This window comes from Periophthalmus magnuspinnatus, chromosome 12 (assembly GCF_009829125.3).
Source record: "Periophthalmus magnuspinnatus isolate fPerMag1 chromosome 12, fPerMag1.2.pri, whole genome shotgun sequence".
Classification (NCBI taxonomy): Eukaryota; Metazoa; Chordata; class Actinopteri; order Gobiiformes; family Gobiidae; genus Periophthalmus; species Periophthalmus magnuspinnatus.
This window is the reverse complement of record NC_047137.1, coordinates 8,653,026-8,677,384: the sequence shown is the minus strand read 5'-3', so window position 1 is coordinate 8,677,384 and position 24,359 is coordinate 8,653,026. Positions and strand designations below refer to the sequence as shown.

General features: G+C 36.2%; 1 protein-coding gene across 2 annotated transcripts in view; it reads left to right on the top strand.

The window, feature by feature from the left end:
* The window catches only part of phf24 (PHD finger protein 24), a 72,469-nt gene extending 50,818 nt beyond the window's left edge, over positions 1-21,651 (top strand). The window contains exons 4-9 of one of the 2 annotated variants that reach the window (XM_055225677.1): positions 404-482; positions 1,247-1,449; positions 7,487-7,653; positions 16,120-16,152; positions 16,567-16,644; positions 19,504-21,650. In XM_055225677.1, coding sequence (XP_055081652.1) covers positions 404-482; positions 1,247-1,449; positions 7,487-7,653; positions 16,120-16,152; positions 16,567-16,644; positions 19,504-19,600 — 657 coding nt within the window. In that variant the 3' untranslated portion in view covers positions 19,601-21,650. Of the gene's footprint in view, positions 1-403; positions 483-1,246; positions 1,450-7,486; positions 7,654-16,119; positions 16,153-16,566; positions 16,645-19,503 lie in introns of both variants that reach the window. The other variant, XM_033976250.2, reaches the window with a different exon arrangement.
* Positions 21,652-24,359: the final 2,708 nt, after the last annotated feature.

Below are 24,359 nucleotides of genomic sequence, written 5' to 3'. Positions count from 1 at the left end.
AAGCCGCTGTACCTGATTTTTACGCTCTTAAAATGTGAAAAACAGAACTAATTCATTTTATAATTCATTTTAAACGGTTTGCAGAGGTCCAAAGTTATTCCTGACTTAACTTATGCATTCAGAACATCCTAATGATGAGTTTATAAGCACTTTTCACAACTCTCAGAGGCCAGAGCGAAGTTTTTCCTTGACGGTAATTCTAACAACAACCAGCATACTAACGTGGATAATAAAATGCTTTCTAATTAGATGTAGACCGTACGCAGCGGACGTATTTTAACCTCAAGAGCTGCTTATACAATATGTCTGTACTGGGGCGAGACAAATTTAGATCAAATACATGAGGAAAACAATCGGGTGCAGGGCCATTATTCTATTTATTTATTGTGTATTGTTTTTACAGGACAATCTAAATCTGCTGTTGACCGAAGAGGAGATGTACAGCCTCATGGAGACCTTCAAGCAGTGCAAGATCATCCCAGGTCAGCTTTTGCGGCAAGGTTGGAACTAATTAAATCTGAGTTAAATATGAAATGATTACTCGTAAACAAAAGTGGAATCTGTAGCTCTGTTTGGAGACTTGGAGACTATAGGGTTGCAATGATTAATTAAGGTATACTAGACTTGAACTTTGACCGGACAGGGCTACAAATGTACTGTTTGCATTTAGATTGGCAGGTTTAATCCTAGTTCTGGCCAGTGCATATGTTGTTGGGTCCTTGAGCAAGACACATACCCATTTTGTTTATATACAGTACATGCATAAGGGATGGGATGATGTAATGTAAAGCATCCAAGCATTTTATTATTTGTTTTAGTCAAATGGTGTTGAATCACAAAAAATCCATACCAATTTTTCTTATTAATGCACCATAAAAATATAGTTATTCAATCAAAAACAAAACCAATATGAAATGGGATGAAATGATGACCCTAAATGGACTAAACTAAACTGATTCTACACAACTTGAACTTGCAAATTTGTGACTTTCTTCACTCTCATAGGTGGAAAAAAATTGAAATAAATAAATAAATAAAGGTCAAACAATATTCTTAAAGTTCTCATAGGACAATATAGTCTTACAATATAAAGTAAAACCCAACAGGACTTTTAATTCGAGTGACTTCAACACTGACTTAGAACAAAGCGCCCCTACCTGCCTGATTATCTCGTCTTTGTCACACTAATTACACGTTAATTATCCCGGCATGTTCTCTAAAGCCCTGTTTCCGTGCTTTTGTACAGAGTCGTGCCTGGTGTCAGATGAGCTCCTGCAGTATCGCCACTTTGTCTCTAAGCAGCAGTTTGACAAAGACCTGACAGACGAGCAGGAGGAGGAGGTGCTGGCACAGTTCTCTGCTCTGGACCCCGAGAAGAAAGGACACATCGAGTGGTTCGACTTCCTCTACTTCGAGTCTCTGGCTGTGCTCAGGAAACTGCGCACGGAGGTGAATGGGTTAAGTGGTTTAGTGGCAGATCGGAGATTTAGAATAGGTCAGCTTCACACACTCTGCAAATAGTGGAGGAGAATGGAGCATGCAAGAAAATATAGCTTTTACTGATAATGGCAATGCTCATTTATTCTTTGTTACAAACACGCTGGACATGATCGCCAATAATTATAAAATTATAATTATTTTTTTCACTTCTATGTGTCCCCTCAACCCAGGTTAGGTTGTGATTATTGTACGTTTTTAAAACTGTAAGAGAGCAGGCTAACTACAGTTTCCAAGAGAGGAGTCGCATGTGGTCAGGGCAATCAAAGCAAGCAGTGCTTTTCCCATAAAATGTAAAATTATCATGTGTCAGAATATCATTAAATAGTTTTGAATGACATCCAAATAATCTCGTTTTTCCCTCACTTGCCTGTTTGAAGCATGGTTGAAGTCACGGTGTCCTTTACTACACCCTACTGGTCACTAGGCAAGGCAAGTTTATTTGTATAGCACAATTCGTACACAAGGTAATTCAAAGTGCTTTACACAATAAGAAAGACATTAAAATCACACAAATCAAAACATAAATAATCACAAATAATCATCATAAAATTAACATTAAAAGAGAAGAGTGCAGAATAAAAATAAAACTACACTGTAGCACTGTAGCAACCCTGGTTTCCAAATCTCCTTAACTTGTGTTGTTGTCCTGTGCTATGGAGGCCATTTTGCTTCCGTGCAAAGCACACTCTCAACATGCGTTCTTACAACCAGAGGGCCATCTGATTGTTTTTTGAGGCTTGCACATGCATACTAAGGACCACAGCTGGCTCAAATGACACTGCATAAACCCACATTATAGATCCATGGGAATCGAACAACTGAGGAGATTTCTAGTAAGTGCAGCAGGAGACAACAACAGCGCCAACTTTCAACACAAGTGTCTAAAATAAATTGCTTTTAGTAAAAAGTCATTGTTTGTAGCTTCATGTTTCTAATGATTAAATGTTAGTTAGAAATACAGACAGTTATTTAATCAAACATCCGGATGGAGCAGTGGAGTGATAGAGAGTGTGGCAGCTAGGCACCGTCTGGAAGGTGACGTTTGGTCTGCAACCTGTGTCTTTATGAAGGAGCATACATATATATACATACATATAGTGAATTGCAGTGAATTGGATGTATAATTCAAAATCTACAAATAAGATTATGGGAGTTGCACAGTGGCATAGTAGTTAGTGCTTCAGCCTCACAGCAAGGTGGTCCTGAATTTAATTCTTGGAATTCGCATTTGCCATTTACTGGTAAAAAAAAAAAGTACTACTACTACTAGACTACTCACTCTACTCACCTTACATACTATATGGTAGGACTCTCATTATGAAATCACTAATATTGCAACACAAACAAATTCACATTTAACAAATTCCCTACATTACAGTGGCAGTGTTCCTAAATATACATATAGACATCACATTTGCTCTTGTCATTTGGTGCCTAATGCCTCTGAAGTGAATGGGATCCTGTGGAGCCATCTGGCAGCCGCACTTAGCTTACATTGTCTCACACTTTTCCCAGTCTAACTATGCCATCTATTTCTGACCTGCTCTCACAACATTACTAAGATGTGGTTGCTAGGAGGCTCGTTGCTACGCTGCATAAGATCAAGAGCAAAATTGTAAAGTGAAACAAATGAGACAGTTTTATCAGGATGTAGGATTTTTGAATATATATGTATACACACACAGACACACACACATAAGACCAGATAGACTAGTATATGCCCATGGACCACTAAGGAATAAAGAATGTTTTTTATTATCATTGTGGTTTCGGAATCGGTATTGATTATTGAATCTATTCCTTAATATCAAAATAGAGTTTGGAAGTTTTGTGTCACAACATCACTAATTATAAAGCAACAATGCTGCTATGCTGTTAACATGCTAGCTTTACTATAACAGCAAAACTCTGCTCTGGCCTCTGAAAGTTGAGAAGTGTGCTTATAAACTCGTTGCAGTGAATAATTATGATGCTAATGGATGTGTTAGGAAAATGAGTTATAAGTACAGGCCGCAGCAGATCGTTTTCTTGTTTTTAAGACAGTAAAATCTGGTACAGTGACTTTAAGGAGTACATAGCTGGAGGATAATGCACACTAATGAACTTCAGTTCGGGAATCCAACTTGACATGTTTTCTCTTTGGATTCGACTCCAAACCACTATGCCACTGCACTGTGAGTAAGCAATAATGAATGAAATATGAAAATATAATGTAATTTTTGATTAAACTTGCTTGCCATCTCTTAAAACCATGTTGTTTACATATTTTAACACGATTAGTTTATGCACAAATTGAAAACCAGACCATAATGAATACCGATGAGTTATTCATAGATATAATAGGCTTAATTAAACCAGGCTATAATTATATAATAATTGTGACAGATAATGTTGTTTATACATTTGCACATTTTGTGTGTTTGAAGTGTTTTCATGTGTAAATAACAACATAAACAACACGGATAGCATGTAATCTTTTATATGCATACACTTGTATACGTGCTTGTGGATTAGCAGAGTAAACAGTAATTTGGATCAGGGATTATTAGTGTATAAAAATAGAAATGTGGTGCAATGTAAGGATTTATTTAAATGACTGGGGTGTATTTACATATTTTAGTCTTAAGGCCTTGAGTTATAGATTGTAACTGTAATTTTTATGTTTTCTCATTAAATGCAATGAGACCTTTCTAACATAATGGGTCACACTACATAAATATTTTTTTAACTGTCATTTTCACGACTTCAAGATTTTTATCTTAAAGTTGGTAAGAATGCATATGTTTCATATGCATATCTCTCTTGAGGAATACAATTACCTGTAATTAATCCTAGATGCTAGTGCTAGATAAATGAGTTAAATTCCATACTGTGGAACTTTCCAGACAAAGCAATAACAGCTCCATGGAGACAAGCAAATGATGGATGAGATGATTATTTACATACATACTTATTTATACATATTGGAGTTTTGGACTTTATACATTACATTACATATATTAAAGTGAATCTGTTATTTAAGCTTTTCAGAGCTTTTGACCATGTTATAGTTGTTTCAACTTTTCATTTACCCTCTCGAAGTATTCAGGGCAACGGTGCGCAAACGTTTTGACATGCAGGCCACAACGGTTTCTAAAATTTGAAAGAGGGGCCAGGCCATATATGTGTATGTATGTGTGTGTGTGGGGTGTGTGTGGGGGTGTGTGTGTGTGGGTGTGTGTGTGTGTATATATATATATATATATATATATATATATATATATATATATATATATATATATATATATATATATATATATATATATATATATATATATATATATATATATATATATATATATATATATATATATATATACACTTTAGAGATTTGGCCTGTAACATGTTGCAAAATATGAATATGCAAGGCTCATTGTACAAATTGTTTTCCAAATGCATTAATTACATTAATAATTAATTTATTACATTTCAGTTAAATAAACTAAAAAAAACTTTCAACAAGGTTTACCCTTACCTATTTTAATATAATTTGGTCACGTTTGGCCGGCGGGATTAATAAACCCAAAGAGCTGTGTGTGGCCCCCAGGCCATAGTTTGCCAATGTCTGATTTAGGGTGATTCATTCATGTTTGGGTAATATTTTATACACCTGTATTCAAGACATCATTGCTCCAAGACGTCCACTGTTCTGTATGTACTTCATTCTCCAATTTTATTTCTTAAATGGTGATAGGATTTAGCAGCACTGCTTGGCCATTTTGGTGCATGATGTGCAGCTATCCATCGGAGTTGCCAACAGCTGTGCTGCTCTTTGTAGTGATGATGTTTACAGCGACGTCCGATCCCATTGGGCACCGCAGTTTTCTAACAACGAAGTCAACTGACTTGTCTCTTGTATTAAGTTGTTTTAAATGAATACTGCTATTTAACATGTCCAAATTATAACACAATGATCCAAGGGTGTCATAAATTATAATCAACTATTACTTTAACTAATAGAAAACATATGATCTATTTATCCTAATATTTCTACTGTACAAGAAAAAATGCATACTGTTACATAAAAAAAATATTTATTTATTTATTTTCCGTTTACCTGAAATGTCTCACTCATTTGCCTAAAAGTGCTTTGGATTAAATATGTCATCACTCTTAACTCTAAATGACTGCTATAAGACTGAATCATCCAAAAAATATAGGTAGAAAATGGACCACGGACCATTACCCAAAGGTCAAACATTAGAGCTTTTACATTAGTTTTGGCCTGATTCCACCTCTTTAAATGACTTGTTTTTACAGTCTAGTGACCACAGTAAAAAGCTGTCATATTCTGGCCAGTGAGATTAAATTTGAGGGTAAATGGAGGCAAAGGAGAACCTGGAGATTAGGTCACACAGCACTAATGTGATTGAGAGCGATTAAGCCTTAAAAATACCTGCGCTGAGTCTAAAATTGTAGTCATTGAAAATTTAAAAGGGGAGATCCATCATCAATTACCCAGCAATCTTTCTTACAGTTATTGTATTAGAAAAGTTCAAATGGATTCATATGTTGTCCCTAAAGACCTCAGACTTCCTTTATTAACTTAACTTAACTTGAGCAGTTGTACAGAAGTTTCTAAATTACTGAAGTATCTCTCTGGTTTCAAACTTTACAATATAAAAATTAGAATAACAAAACACAACTCCAGGTATGTTTTGATGAGGTAACAACATTCTAATATAACTAAAAGCTCACAAGTCAATTTTGTATAATATAGAACTTTTAAGATTTGCCTCAAAATCTTGCGTAGTTTTCCCTAATTAGGCAAAATTTTAGTCAATAGATAGGACATATGTAGCGGTAATTCCATAAATGTTCCACCATAGTTATGATTAGACTAATAAAAATGCATGGTAATACATTTAATCCGTTAAATGAAGGATTAATGTGTATGTTTTTTAAGCCATCTTTGTGTATACATTGTATTTTTGTACTTTTCTTCTCAACTGTTTTCAACAAACAACCACTTAACTGGTCATTACATTCAAAATTAAAAACATTATTCAACTTGTATAACGTTATACATAACATTTCTATCATGACTGAAAGGGTTTAGGCACAAGAATTCCAAGAAAAGCAGCATCAGTTCAATATGAATATATATAAGACTCAATATGTAAACAAAAGAAAAAGTACAAACCATGGCAGTTCACATGAATCATTCCTGAGTCCTGTAATTTTCAAAAAGTAATGCTTTATACCTCTTATAAAATGCTTCTATTGTGTAGGAGCTTTTTAATGTATCATCAAGGTTGTTCCACACACTAACCTCGCTATGTAAAACTATAATGAATATTTACCACAGGTGTTTTCCCACCAAACCTAGTAATACATTGAAAATCTGTAGTATTGAACTTGGCTTGATTGGTTCCTCTGGTAAGTCAGTGTTTAAATTTTGAGGCAATTGTACTTCTTGAACAATATTTTTTTTCCTTATCTAGTTCTTGGTTTGTCCTAGTTTGGTAGTTTATTGACGTCTGCCTGTTTGTTATTTCCCTCAGTTTTGTCTTCATGGAGTACAGGTCTGTGTTTCCCATTTCCTATTCACCTTATTTCAGAAGTTGCCTTTGGCGCTACCATTGCCATTGGGATTGTATTAATTTGCATGGGGCTGCTGATCTCGACAACAAAAGTTCTAAATGGACTACTAAGCCGTTTGAAAGCCTTCCAGAAAATTGCCAAACTCTCCATTGAAATGAATGGAAGTGCCACCACAAAGAAAGTGCAGTTTAATCGCATTTACGGCAAAAGAGGGCAAGGCAGAAAAAGGGCAATAGAATAGGTATAATTGGATCGGGGAATAGATTATTAGTTCATTTTGATTTATCGTTTCTTGGCTTGTGAATCAATCCACTCTGTTCTGATCTGATAAGCAATTTGTCAGTTAACAACCGAAGCCAAAAGGACAAAGTGAAAATAAAAGTGTTTGTGTGCGATTCTGCAGAACTCCTTGATGCGTCTGCTGAGCGGGAAGGAGAGGGACAAGGCCCGCTCCGTGTTCCAGAGTCTGGATCAGGACAAGGACGGAGTCATCACCCGAGCCGAGTGTCGCCAGGCGCAGCAGTCCTGGTTCCAGAAGGGCCCCAAGGACTCACAGTCTTGCAACGTCAGGTTAGGCCAAGTAACAAGTACTACTACACCATTACCACAGCTGTATCCTATGTGAGAGTCATGTACCATATACCAGACACTGTATATAATATGGAAATAGGCCTATTAAAGCTGCGATATATTGCTGAAGTAAATATAGATGATAAACAATAACATTGAAACCAAACCATAAAGCAGAATTATCCATCAAAAACTACTGTAAATGTACAATATGGTTAAAAAACATGAATTGCAATAGATAAATAAGAGAATGCAACACTTAAGTAATTAGTTTGTGTCTATAATGACTCATAGAAGCTCATAATTCCAGACTCTACAGCTCGAATCTCATTGTACTACAGAAAAAACAAACAAACACATTTTCCAAGTACTGCAAAGAAAATATACCCACGAAAAATATTGAGCCCCAAAAACTATTGTTCCATCTGTCATGCATTGAACGATAAGTCGATATAGTATTTATTGCGACAGGTCTATATTCAAATTGTCTCGTCATCAAGTATTCAGAAATCAAAATGGCCGTGGGTCACTCCTTCCCCAGAGGATATTCCTAAAAACGGTCACGGTCCGATCCGAGCCGTCAATCAAAGTCTTGCATCATTAGATATGTTCACCCCCCTTAGAGTTGTCACACAGCTGTAACTTAGTGTTTGAGGCCAGAGACGCCTTTTGAACCAGGCCTTAAAGTTGTTTATGACAAGGGCAAAGTTGCTATAGTATTTCAGCAATGGTTTAAATTACAGCAGTGGCAGTTTGCTATTTTGAGAGTGATTTGAACACTGTATCTGTGCCCACTAACATACACACAGCATATCCCCTTTCAAATATATCTTACATTTTTGCAGAAATGTAGTTATTCATACATTCCTTAATTCCTTAATGCACACCTTTATGAAGATTTTTAGGGCTTGGTATTTTTTTTTTTAGGTTTATATTAACAAAAACCCATACTATTTGGTACATTATGTTCAAAATACTCACTTATGGAGTCTAAAGTTGGGCAGGACCTTGTCAGTAGCTTGTAAAGTTATACTGGTTATATTGTTACGGTATGTTCTAATGATATTACGCATTACAGTATTTCATTATTCACTCATTTGTGGTTTATGAGTGGTCAGAAGTTTAATCCCCAAATTAGGCCTGTCCCGATAAATAATAGATTGATTTCTCATTCGATACATGATATATGGAACAATATTTTTTATTTTCTGTATTTATCGTGAGTACTTTTTCTTTGCAGTAGTGGGATTTTTTTTTTTTTTTTTTTTTTTGCAATATGATACAATTTGTGCTATGGACAACTTATAGATACAAATTAATTACTTGTGTTCTGCTACTTAGTTATTTCAGCACATATTTTTGTTTTTATTTTGCATGTTTTTAATTTTTTTGGGAGATAATTCTGCTTTCACGTTTGGTTTCAGTATTATCATTTATTGTATATATTTACTTCAGCATTATATCGCGCTTCAACATTTGTTATCGTGACAGGCCTACCCCAAATATCTAAGAACTAACCAGAATGCAGTTCGAACCTTATAATTCTAACAAGACTAGCTTTCTATGTGCATTTCAAAATAATGAGTCATCCGCTAAGTACTGCTTGAGGAAAACATTCTTATCTGCTCAGCCTGCGCGGAGTCCACACTTGATGTTGTAACAAAAAATGATCAGATAACGTCAGTATACAGACATTAAAGCTGGGGTATCTGATTTTCAAAGAGTGAGGGAAGAAAGTAAATATTTGATTCTAAGTTATTCTTAGCTCTCACAAACCATTTGGCATATCACTATTCATGTCCATTCATTTATGTCCACTAGCACGGCTTTAGAACTACTTTTTCAAACAGAAAAGTGAAACAGGGAGGTCCACCCTTACACAGCCAATGATCAACTCTCACCCCAAAGCATCATGTAAAGACACATGGTTCTTTCTTTTTACAATTGTATGCGGCAAGTTTGTGTTGTGTGTGTGTGTGTATGATATTTCCTTGATGTTGGCGTTGATGTTGATGTTACCTGCAGAAGTTTGTTCAAAAACTCAAAAAACTGCCTGGTGTCTTCCTTTTCTGTTTCAAAGCATGGCTTGGGGTGAAAGGATATCATGTCCTCCAAACAGCTAAAGTCTCTGGACCAGTTCCGGCAGGGTCTGACCCAATTGTGTTTTGGCCGTGTACTCCTGTGGAGAGCACAGCTCATAGTGGTCATGATTTCTCTTAAAGAAGAGGTCCCTGAACTGGCCTTCAAGGAGTTGCTGGATATCAGGCATGCCTTGGATCTGTATAATAATCCTCATCATCTCATACTCGCAGTGAACAGGAAAGAAATTCTGACCTTGATATAAAAATGCCAGCACACAGCCAAGACCCCACATATCAATTGCCTCATTAATTTTTGTTCCTAAAGACACCTCTGGAGCCCGGTATCCAATACTCTGGAGCACATAACCAGGAACCAGGCTCCTCACAATCATAGAAAGCCCAAAATCAATTAGCTTGATTTTTAAAGGTTTACACTTGTGGTTAACCAGCATGATGTTGTCCGGTTTGAGATCTCTGTGAACATGTCCGCGTTTGGATAGTTCTTTAAACGCTACCAAGAGCTGCTTAGTAATGTATGTCTGAAGTGTGCAAAGGCTTGAAATCACATCTTTTCATGAGATCAAACAGGGATTGATCTAAATGTTCCAGGATCAGACAGTAATGGTCCTGGAATATGAAAGATGTTTGAAACTTAACCAATGATGTCAAAGCATAATCATACCAGATAAATGTTTTCTGAATAGAAGGAGACACTGTGTAGAGGTCTGATTCTGTTTCTGCTTTGGCAATATACTTTATGGGGGAACAATAGAATCGACTCATGAGCAAAAATGTCGGCTACTTCATCTTTAATGACAAATGTAACTTTATGGCAGTGGTTCTCTGGTACCATCAGATCTAAATCAGGTCCAAAACAAAACTGTTTCTCTGTTCCTAGGTCTAAATTAGGCCTAAACCAGGTATAACATAGGACTACAGTGTTGCTATATTAGTTCTATGTAAAGATTATCCCAAAAGACGACAATACGGTGAGTTAAATTGACTTTAAATTAAGCCAATATTTGAACTGTAGAGGAATCCACATAAGTCTTTAAGGAGCTTGTGTTCCACCAGTAGTACATGTACCACAGTTTGAAAAATAACTGCTTTATAGTACTGTCAGTGTGTGTATTGCAAACTTATTGAGGTAACAGTATCACAACCTTTTCCTTTAACAATTCCCTAATGAGCCTACAGTGTCGGCTGCAATGTAACAATTAGTCTATGCAGTATGTGTTTATTTTTTAGTACTTATTTTATTTATTCATGCTACAACCAATGTCTTTTTTTTATTTTTTTTTTTAGACCTATTGGAGCACATTGCAGTATCAAGACATTGTCAATACCGTCATCTTCATATAAAACTGTAACACTCCTTTGCAAGTTAGATTTTATACTAGAGTTTGCCCATTGATCACTGATTGAACCACTATAGAATCGAATTTTCAATACCTATACAAATGTGCATATGTCTATCATCTATTGAAGCCGTTGTTTTTCATTGTAAAATCAATAATTCCACTCATTTAAAGCAAAACTCCATCAGGTACATTTTTAAAAAACAACCCAAAAGGATTCTGGGCTCCACTTGATCAAGTACTCAATAAATCAAAAAGTTAAATAACGAATTATATAGTTGTAAATAATGAAGCCATCTCTGATCCTGTAAAGATTTCCCAAGCATTCAATCAACATTCCTCTTCAATTAGTACCATCATAAATTCAAATCTCTTCGCTGTGTCTGAGGCCCCAGCTCATGAATCTCTCCCTCGTCCCTCTTTCTCATTTTCAAAAATAACATGCACGAATAGAATTAATGACTAACTACAGTCCTGGCTCTGGTGGTCTAGAGGTAAACCTTCGTAAAATTGCAGCACATGTTTTAATGTTTCCTTTAACTGATAAAACATCTTCATTTCCGTCCATCTGGAAAACAGCCAGTTTACTGACTCCAGATGGAAAGTAGCAGTAGCTAAATATGGCACAAATCATCTTTTCTTTTGTAAGATTAATGAATTTATAGATGGTCCCTGATAAATAAATAAAGATTAAAGAATGATGTATTATCTTCTTTTGATCTAAATCAGTATGAGAGCTCCATATTTCTTGATCTGCCCAACGCCTTTGATCTAGTGGATCATTACAAACTTTATACAATAGTCTTGATACAATTATCTTGACATAATTAATGCCATTTTGTGATTAAATTCATACCTACATAATAGACGTCAGTATGTTTTTTCTCATGGTGCTTAGTCAGACAAATATATATATAATGGATAAAGGTGTACCTCAAGGCTCCACTCTTGGCCCACTTTTATTTTCAGTCTTTAACGATGATCTTCTTGCAACAGCTTGCAAAATATATATGCTGACGATACGGTTATTTATTCCTCTAGCTCAGATGTTTCCTTGCTAGAAAAGCAGTCACAGCATTATTATAATCAATTAATTTTAAATATGATAAAAATCTTGTATACTTTCTGGAACTAACCATAATCTAATCCATTCCTCTGACCATCACATTCAGTTTAGTAATGAGTCCAGGATGGTTAAAACTGACTCTATCAACTGTGAACTTAACTTCAAACATCATATTGATTACGTCATCAATGACCGTATACTACATTAAGCCCTCTTTATTGGTCAGATAATTGTTTCACTCGAGAAACCAGAAAAGGAATCATTACTCAATTAGTTTTACCTATCACTGACAATGCTAATACTTTTGATCAATATACCCATGATTCTTATCTCAGACCACTGAATGTACTCTAACTCTCTTTGTAGATTTATTCATACTTTATTTCCATTCCAAGCTCATCACTGCATTTTATTTGCAAAACTCCACTGGTTGCAACCATTCAATAGACAGTTTATTTAGTTCCAGTAAGATCATCATATTCACTCAGAAGAGCTCACTGTCATGTTTCTTAGTTTGTTCTTTTTATTTTTATTTTGTATATCCCATTACTGTATAATGTATGGTTTATTTATAAATCATGTATACTGTAGCAGGAGTTGGGAGGGTTTGAGGAAGCAAGTTGTGTGTGTGTGTGTGTGTGTGGGGGGGGGGGGGGTGCGTGTGTGTGAGTGTATGTATATATGTATGTGTGTATATATGTGTGTATGTGTGTGAGTGTATGTATATATGTATGTATGTATGTGTGTGTATATACTGTATGTGTGTGTGTATGTATGTATTTATATATGTATGTATGTGTGTATGTAAGTATGTTTTGGAATGTAAACTTTGTAAGTTTTGTGTTATGTCTTTTGTATTGTGTACTGTGTATTCCTTATGTTATGTTTTGCACCCCCTTAAAAGTGAAATGGCACATCTCAAGGGACTTTCCAATAAAATAAATTCAAAATTCAGATGTATAAAGTACCTGTCATCTCCTACACAAAAAAAACCCCAAAAAACAAAACATCCCAATATTAATCTTGTCTCGAACCAATTAAATTTCATCAACTTTACCGCAAAACGTTTTGCTTTAACTGTAACCACATCTTGCACTATGATTTTGTAAATTGTGAAAAACATTGTTGAAAAGCAGTTGGATGTGGAGCCGCGTTGTTTTCCTCTTCATTAATTGCTACCACCATTCTGGAGCTAAAAATATGATTCACCGATTGGCTGGAAAACAAAACACTACAATTGTTTGTCTGTCTCTGTCCAAGTACTTGTTAAAAACAGCTATTAGGAAAGTCCTCACGAACAAGTCCTGCAATCAAAGCTATTTTCTCATTTTCATTATTATGATTTGAAGGACTAATCAAAACACATTAATCACATTTTAATTATTATTATTTTTTCTCCAGTCAACATGAACTGAAGTAATATGCAAAAAAAATAAAAGTTTTTTTTTCCAGAGGTGGGTAGAGGAGTAGCCAAAAAATGTTCTAAAGGAAGAGTAACGTTATTTCAAAATAATATTAGTCAAGTAGAAGTATAAAGTAGTGCTCCAAGAAAGGATTTTAAAAAAGTATTGCGAAAAAGTACTACTCAAGTGAAAGTAACTTAAAATGGCATGATTGAGTAATCTTTTATTATTAATCTGTCTACATCTCCAAAGCTAGAAATGCTCTGTTCCACGTTATCATGTCATGAAGCCCTAGTTTTAAAGTTAACAGCTACTTTTTTACCTTTATTTCAGCAGAGATGGGTAATTCCTGAGCTGAAACTATCAAAATGATTTGAGTGAAGGTGTATGCAGAGCACTTCCTGTATTACCACATGACATCACAAGGTAGAACAGAGTGTTTTCCGTTTGAGAGATGAACTCAGCCTAAATGTGCAGGGAAACAACATAACAAAGATCAGAAAATAGCGTAATACGGGGCCTTTAAAAAGTATCATAACATCTTTTTTATAATTTAAAGTTAATATAATTGAAAGGGGATTAAATAATGCACAATGCAGAATTTTCAACGGCTAGACACAAACATGAGACAGACTAAATCACATCTGAAGGAGCGGTGCAAGAAACATGGATGTTCAAATCATTTTATATTGTCAACATAAATCTTTTGTCACCTGTAGTACTCATGGTACTCACATAGCGCTGTTACTTCATTAAAAAAATATTACTCAAGTGCTAGAAAAGTACTCTAAAATGTTAAATTTCTTTCAAGTAAATGTAACGGAATACTACTGACCTCTGTTATTTAATGATGTATTATTAAGATGTATCAAAACCAGAGGTGGCGCCAGGAGGGGGTTTGAGGGGCACTATCCTCCCCTAAAATGCCCCCCCCAAAGATTTTTACTCAATTTTCATAGGACATTTAATCTCGAATAAAATGTTCAAATGGCAGTGTTCAAAATGTGACTATGATTAATTCCATATTAGGTTTTATAAATCACTACAGGAGCTAACTACGTATAAATTTGCGTAAAACAGCGACTCAAACATGGTAGTGTGTTATATGTGCACTCCCGCTGAAGAAGTTGGCACCCCCATAGCTCCTCCAACCACAAATGCCTGGCACCACCACAGAATTGCATTTTTATAACTTATTTTGTACAATTTCTTTCAGCTGTCAACCTGAACCTTGGTAATATCCAACAATTAAAAGCTGTTTCCTCAGTCACATTTATAAGACTAATCAAAACATTTTTATAACTTACCATTTTTTCCACCTGTCAACGTGAACCAAAGTCATATTTTTAGTCTCCTGCTTTTTGTCCTGCCATATTGTCATTGCCGGTGGCTTGTTTGAAATCTATATTAGGAATTATTTTGAAGGAACAAAGCTTTGACTGCAAACCACTTTGAAATAGAAATTCTCAAAATAGACTGTTTGTTCTTTGTACTATGAAGGCACCATATAATGAATGGAACTTGCTACATCTTACCTGCAATACCGTGTATCCATTTATCAAAGCCAATGCTGAGTACAAGATGTTCTAGTAATGATTTTCTGCCAGACAAGAAGAAAACTGTTAGTATAACGTTCACGAATGCCCTTATTTGTAATACAGTTTTTCATATTGAACCATAAATCCTCCAGTATGTATTAAAATGCATAAGGCAGCTGCGTCGGGTGTTTTATTCATTGAAGCACCTTTTGGCAAATGAAAAATGAATTGGTTAAGCCTGACGAGTGTGGGGCCGTGGCTTATCAAAAGAGCTAGAGACAAGTATGTGTTATATTGAATGATTTAGTACGCATTTGGAAATACGTCACAGGAGTACGTCAGTGTACGGGTGAATGATTCATTTAAAACAAACTGAAATTGTAATCTCATAGTATTTAGATATAAAGACCAAAAGTACTAAAAATACTATCTCCTTGGGATCTCATTTGGTCTATAACTGATTTTCTCTGTTGTTTAAAATTAGATTAGTAGTTTGAAACAACATTACTTTTACTACAATTACTACTAACTACAATTTTACACTTGCGTCACATTCTTTTGTTGCATTTCTCTACTACAACAGCAGCAGCAGTAATAGTAGTAGTGGTGGTATATGAGCAGTAGCAGCGGTAGTAGTGTTTTTAGTAATAGCAAAAAATAGCAGTAGGAGTAATAGTAATAATAGTAGTAGCAGTTCTAGTAGTGGCAGCATAATAGCAGCGTTAGCAGTAGTAGCAGAAGCAGTAACAGTAGCACTAGTAGTTACAGTATCATCCCCGTGACAAAAGCAGTATTACTAAAAATAGTAGTTCATCTTTGTCCGTGAATCATCAGATCACCATGCAACTAGTTTTCAGTTGCGGCCCCCTACCTAAATGAAAATGACTCCATTCTATACTACACTGCCACATTTCATTCATTCTCTGTATCACTAATGTGCTTTTCCTTTTCCAACCCCCCACCTCCACCCACCCCCGACGCCCCTTCTCATCCTCCACCACCTGTGCCCCGCCCCCTCAGATTCATGGCGATCTGCACTCCTATGTTTTGTGGGTGAGTGCGACTTTTAGCTTTTGCATGGCTTCTCCATCAATACTGCACAAGTATACCCATCTTCCATCTGATCATTTAACCCATATGTGGAAAAAATAACACCTTTTAAAATTGCACTAAAAATTTAATCCAACCTTTTTATACCTGAATACCAGCTACCTGAATGGATGCTAATGAGTAGACTCTTTACTTTTTGTACGGAGAGAGGAGCAGGCTAATTAGAGGGATCAGAGAAAGCTTTCACTGTGAACTTCTTACCCTTAAATATCAAAAGAGTAAAAAAAAATGGTGTTAATGAGTGTTCACTAAGATGTGCAAATTAGGGAATGTTTTAGTGTCTGCTCTCGAGACAAAAATTGTAATATATTATGTGTCTAATGTTTGTTATGTCGTTTTGATTTTTGTTCCATGCAGTATCAGTCACGTTGGACCCATTTGTGAGAGCAGTCCAGCCAGTTCGGGCAGCGACAGGAGCAAGACTGACGACAGCAGGTAGGTTGTGTTTTCTATAATGTTAATAATGCATTTGATTTATATAGTGCTTTTTCACTTCACACTCTGTGGTAGTAAGATACTATTGTAACCACAGCTGCCCTGAGATCGAATCAAGGCAATTTGAGCTAGAAGTCTTCCATCCAAGTACTAACCAGGCATGGCCTTACTTAGCTTCCGAGATCTGCTGAGGGGCATTGACAAACAGGTGTAGCTACAATTGTAGATATGGCCACAGTATTCTGCAAATAAGTATAGATTTTTTTCCCCCTTTTTTAATAATAAAAAAAATAAAAAATCACGATCTACCTCACACAATGTAGTGACTAGTGTAATGGCATGTGAAGGAGTCAGGAGAGAATTTAATCAACACCTTATTCTTGTGTAACCAAAGCCCACAGTTTTGGTCTGCTGGACATTTGAAATCTCACATTTTGGTGTGAAGCAACTGGGCTATTGTGAAAGAGCAGATAGCCCGTTCACTCAAGTTAACCAAATTCATGAAATAAATAAATGACTGAATTTGCCATGCTGAACATGACAACAAAACAGTCATTTTGGTTTACATAACCAACCACTGATCAGATTAAAGTAAAAAATTATGAAAATTAGCTTTTCACTTGTGTTTCACAGTCAGAAATCCATAACACCACAAACCTCCTTGTCAAAGCCTGATGCTGTCAGATCTCAGAAGCTAAACAAGAATGGGCTTGGTTAATATTTGGATGGTTAGACCACTGACAACTCCTGATGCCAGAGTGGAGCACGAGGGGCAAAAATGTTGTTGTACATGCAGTCTGGATAGTGAAAGTCCAGTAATACTGTTATTTCTTTGGAGAATATGTTGCCATGTTACAGTGTCCGTCTGATTGTCAGCCACTAATGCTGCCTGGCTGGAGACTGGACCACTGGGATCTGCAATAACAGCTTACCAACAGCCCATAGTCAAATCAAGTGGACTTCCTCATTAACTTTGACGGAGCTCTTGCAAATGAAGGCCTCTAATTACATTTGTGAATCAGCGGGGGGTAAATGAATGGAGGATTGATTTAATATCACATGTGTGCAGAAATACACATTTCATGTGGTGACTTGCTTGTTTGCTTGCTTGTGTTGTATACTAACGTTTAAAACTCAGTACTAAGGAATAGACTCAATACTCAATACTGATAACATTATGATCATTTAAAAAATGTATTTATTTAGACAGTAGAAAGTCATTTTTAACATTAAATAATAGTACACTCTTCTATATTACCATGTGGCCTCATATCTGTGTATTCCCTGTTAAAAAACAGGTATATGTGTTTTATACTTGTTCTGATACAGGTCAAGATCATTCTAAAGCTATTCAGGAAAGGTTTGTTTCTTGCCTGTAAATGTGACTTTTTTAATATCAATACTTGTTCAAATAAGTATCTAGTTTTTATGCTAGTTTTAATACCAATTAGCATCTGATTTTCAATACTTTTTACAACCCTAGTCAGGAGACACAAAAAGTGCAGAATAAACTTTGTTAAGAGATCAGATAGCTGTGAAGAGCTTCATGAATAATGCAGCACCACAGGTGAGCGGTTTATTATATAATTCACTTCAGTTTATAACATCAAGGTTAAACTTTTTCAGTGGAAAGAGTTTTAGAGGTAATATGATTTACTTCTAAAGACATATTTTTTCACTGTAGGGAAATTTGTCTTTTGCAATAAACCCAACCATCAACCAGAACCAGTGTATCCTGTTGTAATGCCTGGGTTAGAGTTATGTTGTGTATAATAATAGATATATTAACTTTTTCCATCATTCATGACATTCTGTACATAACCACTGATGCAGTATATATTAAAGTGTTTATCATGTTGTAGCAACAATACATCTATGACAAAAGTTTTTGTTCACATTCTACAAGCATAGCGGGCAGGGGCATACAACTCTATGGGAGATTTACTGTTTTTGAAAGAAACATTCAAACATATGATCACAAATTTTCCCTCTTAATCTTATTACTTAAGGTATTGACAACAATATGATCTTTGCAGTTGAATAATGGCACTAGATTTTGAGGCTAATCTAAAAAGAAAGTGATTGTCAATCAGAAGCTCAAAACCATATTTCAGATAGAGCTAATAAACTGAGCAGCACCTGGAGGACTAAATAAAAGAGGGGCGAGGTCTGGAGGTATAAGAAACAGTGTGATTGGTCTAACATCTCAAACTCCACCCTTGCAGCCAGGTGTTTATAATTAGAAACATCTGTGTGTAATCGGAGCAGTCTTGAATGATATCACCAAGCACTTAAGCACTTAAAGAGTGGGTATTATGCAATTTAGCTTTGTCCCATATTATAACGTTCCCTCAAACATGCTTGAAGAGGTTTATGATGTCATCCATGCATGTTTGAGTAATCTAGCGCTCTCTCCCGGGCCCTTATTCAAACCGTTCTTGCAGTTCGATTCAGTGAGTAAGATTCTGTCCAATGTGCAGCCCAGAAGTCTACGTCATCTGTGCTCCCATAAACTCCCAACGACTTGACAAGCCTGATGTGATGTGCAGTTGCTTTATTAGCAGGAATGTGACTGTGTTGTGATAGTGCTCGAAAGGGGGAGAGTGACTTAGCGGGGAGAGACTCAAAGCATTACAAAACAATACACAACCACAGAAGTAAAATGTCTCCTCTTTAAAATTGCATTACATTCTCATTATTACACATACATTTTGGACCAAGAACTAGGAGGAGTAGATAATGCTATTAAGACACCATACACACAGTTAAGTAGTAAAAAAAAAACATGATTCCGTGTTTAGTTACACTTTCAACTACAACGTTTGCACCTCCTTCTCACTCGCCTCTTTCCCGCTCTAGGCCTGTAACCTGGGCAGACTTCCTGAAGGACAGTGCCATCTACATCCTGGCAGCGCGCCCCAACAGCTCTGCCATGCACATCCGGATGCCTCTATAGTCCCGAGGCCGCGTGGTACCAACGGAGTCCACAGAGCGAGAGAGGGGAATCCAGCCCACAAGTGTTTGACCAGACCGGGAAGATCGCCATGACGACACCACCGAGGACCTGATTGAAAACATGTCCGGGTTTTTGAAAGACAAGTCCATTCTCTCCTCCTCCTCCTCCCACACTCCACGCTAACTACATACCAGATGGATTGACGCACGAAAGACAGGAGCTTGTGAAAAGAGGGGTATCAGACAATCACCTACTCCGCACCAGACAGTTCCAATGGGATTTTCTGCTCCTGCTTCCGGAGGTGTAGACCTAACATATGAGGCTCTGTTATAAGTTTATCCTCATCATTTTCCTGCTTTGTAAATGTACATCTCGTTATGTGCTTGCCTAATGATGAATTCTTACCCATCTGTTCTGATAGACCTCATTGTGTTTGAGTAATGCTTTTATGGAGATTTTTGGAGGTTCGTTTTGGAGAAGCAGATAGAAAGCTACATTACCATTATTGTTAACAGTAATCTAAAGGGATTATAATTCCATGATACAAATCTCTCTAAACCTGCCAGTGGATCAATAGTTGGATAATACATGGGGAATGGCAAAAATTACAGTTGTCGGGATGCTAAAATTGCATACTTAATTGATGAATGCTGAAAAACTACAGATTTTGATAACACAATAATGTTTCTTTAGACAGTAGAGTGTAATTTTCAACACTTCAATGTGGTTTTATGCTGTTCAGATATATATCAAGGTCACAGAAACCACAGAAAAGTAGAATTGTATCCTCTTTACCTGATTTTACTATCAATACATGTTCAAATCAGTACCTAGTTTTGATAGTAGTATTGATCTTGGTATTGGCATATTTCACAATTCTACCAAGAACAAGTTAAAAGCCATACATTTTGATGATAAATGACATACCAGTACATACATTTCCAAAAGCACTGTGTATTTTCAGACATTAACTACTCTGCTTTTGACCAGTAGTACTAATAGACTCAGGAGTAGACGCAGGGTGTTTAAAGGCCCTATATTTAGGATATTTCAACTATTTGGACACCACATTAGTTGTTCACATGTTGATTGCCTTAACTAATGTATGGAAAACAAGTAAAAAGGATATAGAGCAAATATAGAGGATGTTGATTCAGTTAAAGATGCTGGACTAGTCACATGTATATGAATGATACAAGACCAATTCTTGTGTTTTTAATAGAGAAACAACACAATTAAAAGATAAAAAAGTACATTTTGCACATTGGGGATTAGCATTGCAGAAAATTCCAAACAAATAATGCGAGATACGGCTAAGTGTTTTCAAGTATTTTTAATTATAATCCTCACTTCCTGTCTGCTTCTTCAAAAGTGCCATTGTATATGATACCGTTCTACATAACACCACGCTATCCCTTTAAACCATTTCACAAATCCAGGTATTCGCACTTTGCCAAGACTTCTGGTGGGAATGAATGCTATCTGCACACACAGTATTATAAGAACTGCTCTTCATGTCGGTATAAATGAAAATGCATTATTACAAAGCTCTATTTATTCCTCTGCCACGCCCTGTTTCAGTCTGTTCTTCTGGAGTACTAACTGTGAATGGATGCTAATGAAAGCTAACCCACTATGTGATGTGTACATACTGCCATAGTGTTTCTCTGTAGCTGCATACAAGGTGGGGACGTGCTTGTTCCGGTGCCGTTTTTGCACTGTGGGGTTGGTAAATGGATTGTTGAATGTTGAACTACTGGGTGGCGGATAGCCCCTAATGAACTACAGAAAGACAATGGGAGATGGTGCACAGGTTTGATTGCATCCCTTGTTGATATGCATAAGCACTGTTCAAATGTATAGAAAATGTGATGGCAAAGCTGTAATGTTGATTAAAGATTATGGTGCACAGATGCTGGTTCTAGGATCACTGACAGTAGAGATGTAATATATAGTGTATGATGTGATATGCCGGGTTTGTTAGTGCAAAGAGTTTGGTTCTGACAGTTGTGTCACAGCACTGAAATAAATGCATGGCATTTTCCTCCTGGACAGTCTTGGCCTGGTGTCTTCTGTCATCTCCACATATGTATCCTACCTCAGACCACATGCACATTATCAAGCTATGATAAAACATATTTAGCAACAGCATATAATGATACACTTAGAAAAATGTATTATGACACGTTTGTTTTCATTGTTATTCAAATAATTCACATTCATTGCCTTGCGACCCACATGTATTTAAATACGACTAAACTCTTCCCACAACCACATTTCAAATAGACTTGGGGAACTAAAGGGGAAATGAGGGGAAAGGAGGGGTGGGGGTCTAGGGGTATAAGAATAGTGTGATTCATCCCACAGGTATTCACACTTCAAACATCGCCCTGCAGTCAGGTCTTTGTAATCAGAAACATCAGGCTTTAATCAGTGCAGTCTTGTGTTATGTCACATATTACTTGACTACTGGAGGCAGCACACACTAGATTGCACTGAAATTGCCAAAAAAGGACTCAAAACAGTAGACAGTACTATGAAACACCATAAATAGTTTAGTAGCAAAAACTGCTGACTGAATTCAAATGTGTTTGTATGGCCCATTAACAATCACAGTTCACCAAGTTGCGGAACATGTAATAGCAATACACATCATAAATCAATAAGACAAAATCTACTTGGAATTAGTCTAATATAAGCAAAAAGTACAGTTTGTTGTTAGTTGTAATTGTTAGTTTTACCACTAAAATGCACTATTCAATGATCTAAATCCCTAAAAGGTAAGTACAAATGACCTTTTAGCGCAATTTGACCAAGTGATGCACTCCCATTTTTTGTTTCCATCAACTGTTGGGGTAACATATCATAATTTATTCAAAAAAATATAGTAACAAAAAAAATCTACAGTGGGCGAAATATGTTTTAAAATGCCTACTTACAGTGGGACAGAAAAACAATAGCTTTTAATCTGGGTGGGGGGAGATAATCATGGCACTGACCTATAGCTGTTTTTGAAAGCTAAGAAATATGTCAACGTGAATACAATTGCTGTTGGACTCATACAAGTATTACAGAATTACTGATGGCATTAATGTGATTTGGTGAAATATTGCAGATTGTGAAATTACTAGAGACTAGACAGTGGTCCTCCAACCAACCTCCCAAACAACAAGATGCACAAACTTAGACTGCAGACTGCATGGCTCCGGTGCTTGGTATCCATCATCAGTAACTCTGCACTGCTCCAGTCTTCAGTTACATTCTTTCACCAAAACCCAATTGTAGCAAACATTAGGACTTCCTACAGTGTGACTGAGATCAATAACAGCCTATGAAGAGGTTTCAATGTGAGTGCATTCACTGAGATTCTGTTTCACACAAACATATTTAAGTCTCAGAAATGCTATCTAAAACTTCAACCATAATGAAATGAGTTCCACTTAGCACAACGGAAGTAAGTATGAACAGAACCCCACATGTAATTGACAAGGGATTTATTTCAAGTTATATTTTATGAAGATTTTTTTTTGCCCATTGCAATGTGTCCGTTTTGAGAATGTGTTGAGCGTGATTAAACTCTTTTTAGTTTTTAGATCAGCCTCTGTTATGCTCCGAGTGAGCAGGAGTGAAAGTAATAACGCACCGCACTTCGAAAAAAAATGGGTTATCTATAATTTACTTAAGTAAAGTTTAAAGTGGATACTTTTTACTTTTACTTCTCTACATTTGAGAGCAGGCAGCTGTACTTTCTACTATACTACATTTTGAACTGGAATGAAAAGTTAAAGTATTTTTTTTATGAAAGTTTGAGAAGGTTGAGTACATCTTTAAAGGGCTACTTTAATATGTTTTTACTTAAGTAGATTTATCATGTGATTCTTTTTTCTTTGAGCCAATCCCAGTGACTTATGAGGTCCCAATGACTGAAGATCCACTATTGTTTAATGCCATACAGTGGAATGTTCCAGGCTAAACAGCATCTCCACGGAGACAAGCCTCCATGGTGCGCCTTTAAATAGACAACATTATACCGAAACACATTGGTAATTTTACAATAAATAAAATATGAAAATAAGTGTAATGCAATGTAATGTGTTTTTTGAATGGAAATGGCCAACACTTCCAAATGTTTCTTTGTCATTTCCAAGTAGTTGTAGTGACATTTTTACAAACTTAACTATGACCACAACTTCTGAGAATCCATTTGCCAGGAAAAATCCATTTGCCAAAAAGATTAAAATGCAAGCTGAAATCTCCCACACGCTTCTATTATATATGCTCTGTACTCCATGTTGTCTTTGTCCTCAACCTTGTTTACCTCTGTGGGCTGCTTCTATCACTTTTTCACAGTATTGACCTTTTGTTTAACTCACCTTTTTACGGTCAAATAAAAACAGCGGCGGTTTTGGCATGCAGAGCTGGACTTCTGAAGCACTTTAACAGGCACATTCACTGCATTGCAATTTCAGTCAAGTCGATTTAGGTCGCTCTTTGACCTACTAGGAGAGTATATACATCCTGGTTATTATAGTAGGCTTTAGAGGTCAAGGGTACAGTGAGAATGAGACTCCTTATCCTTGACCAGAGCACACACTTAGCATCAATATATTTTATGAGTGCTACCAGGAGATGTCACCCTCTTGACACTGTATGTTTCTATATGTGGTAAGGTGAATGCAAGTTATCTGATCAGCTGAATTTAATCCTGTCTTTTTCTCATTAACATACTCAGAGCTTTTATTCCTTCAGTGCAAGGGAC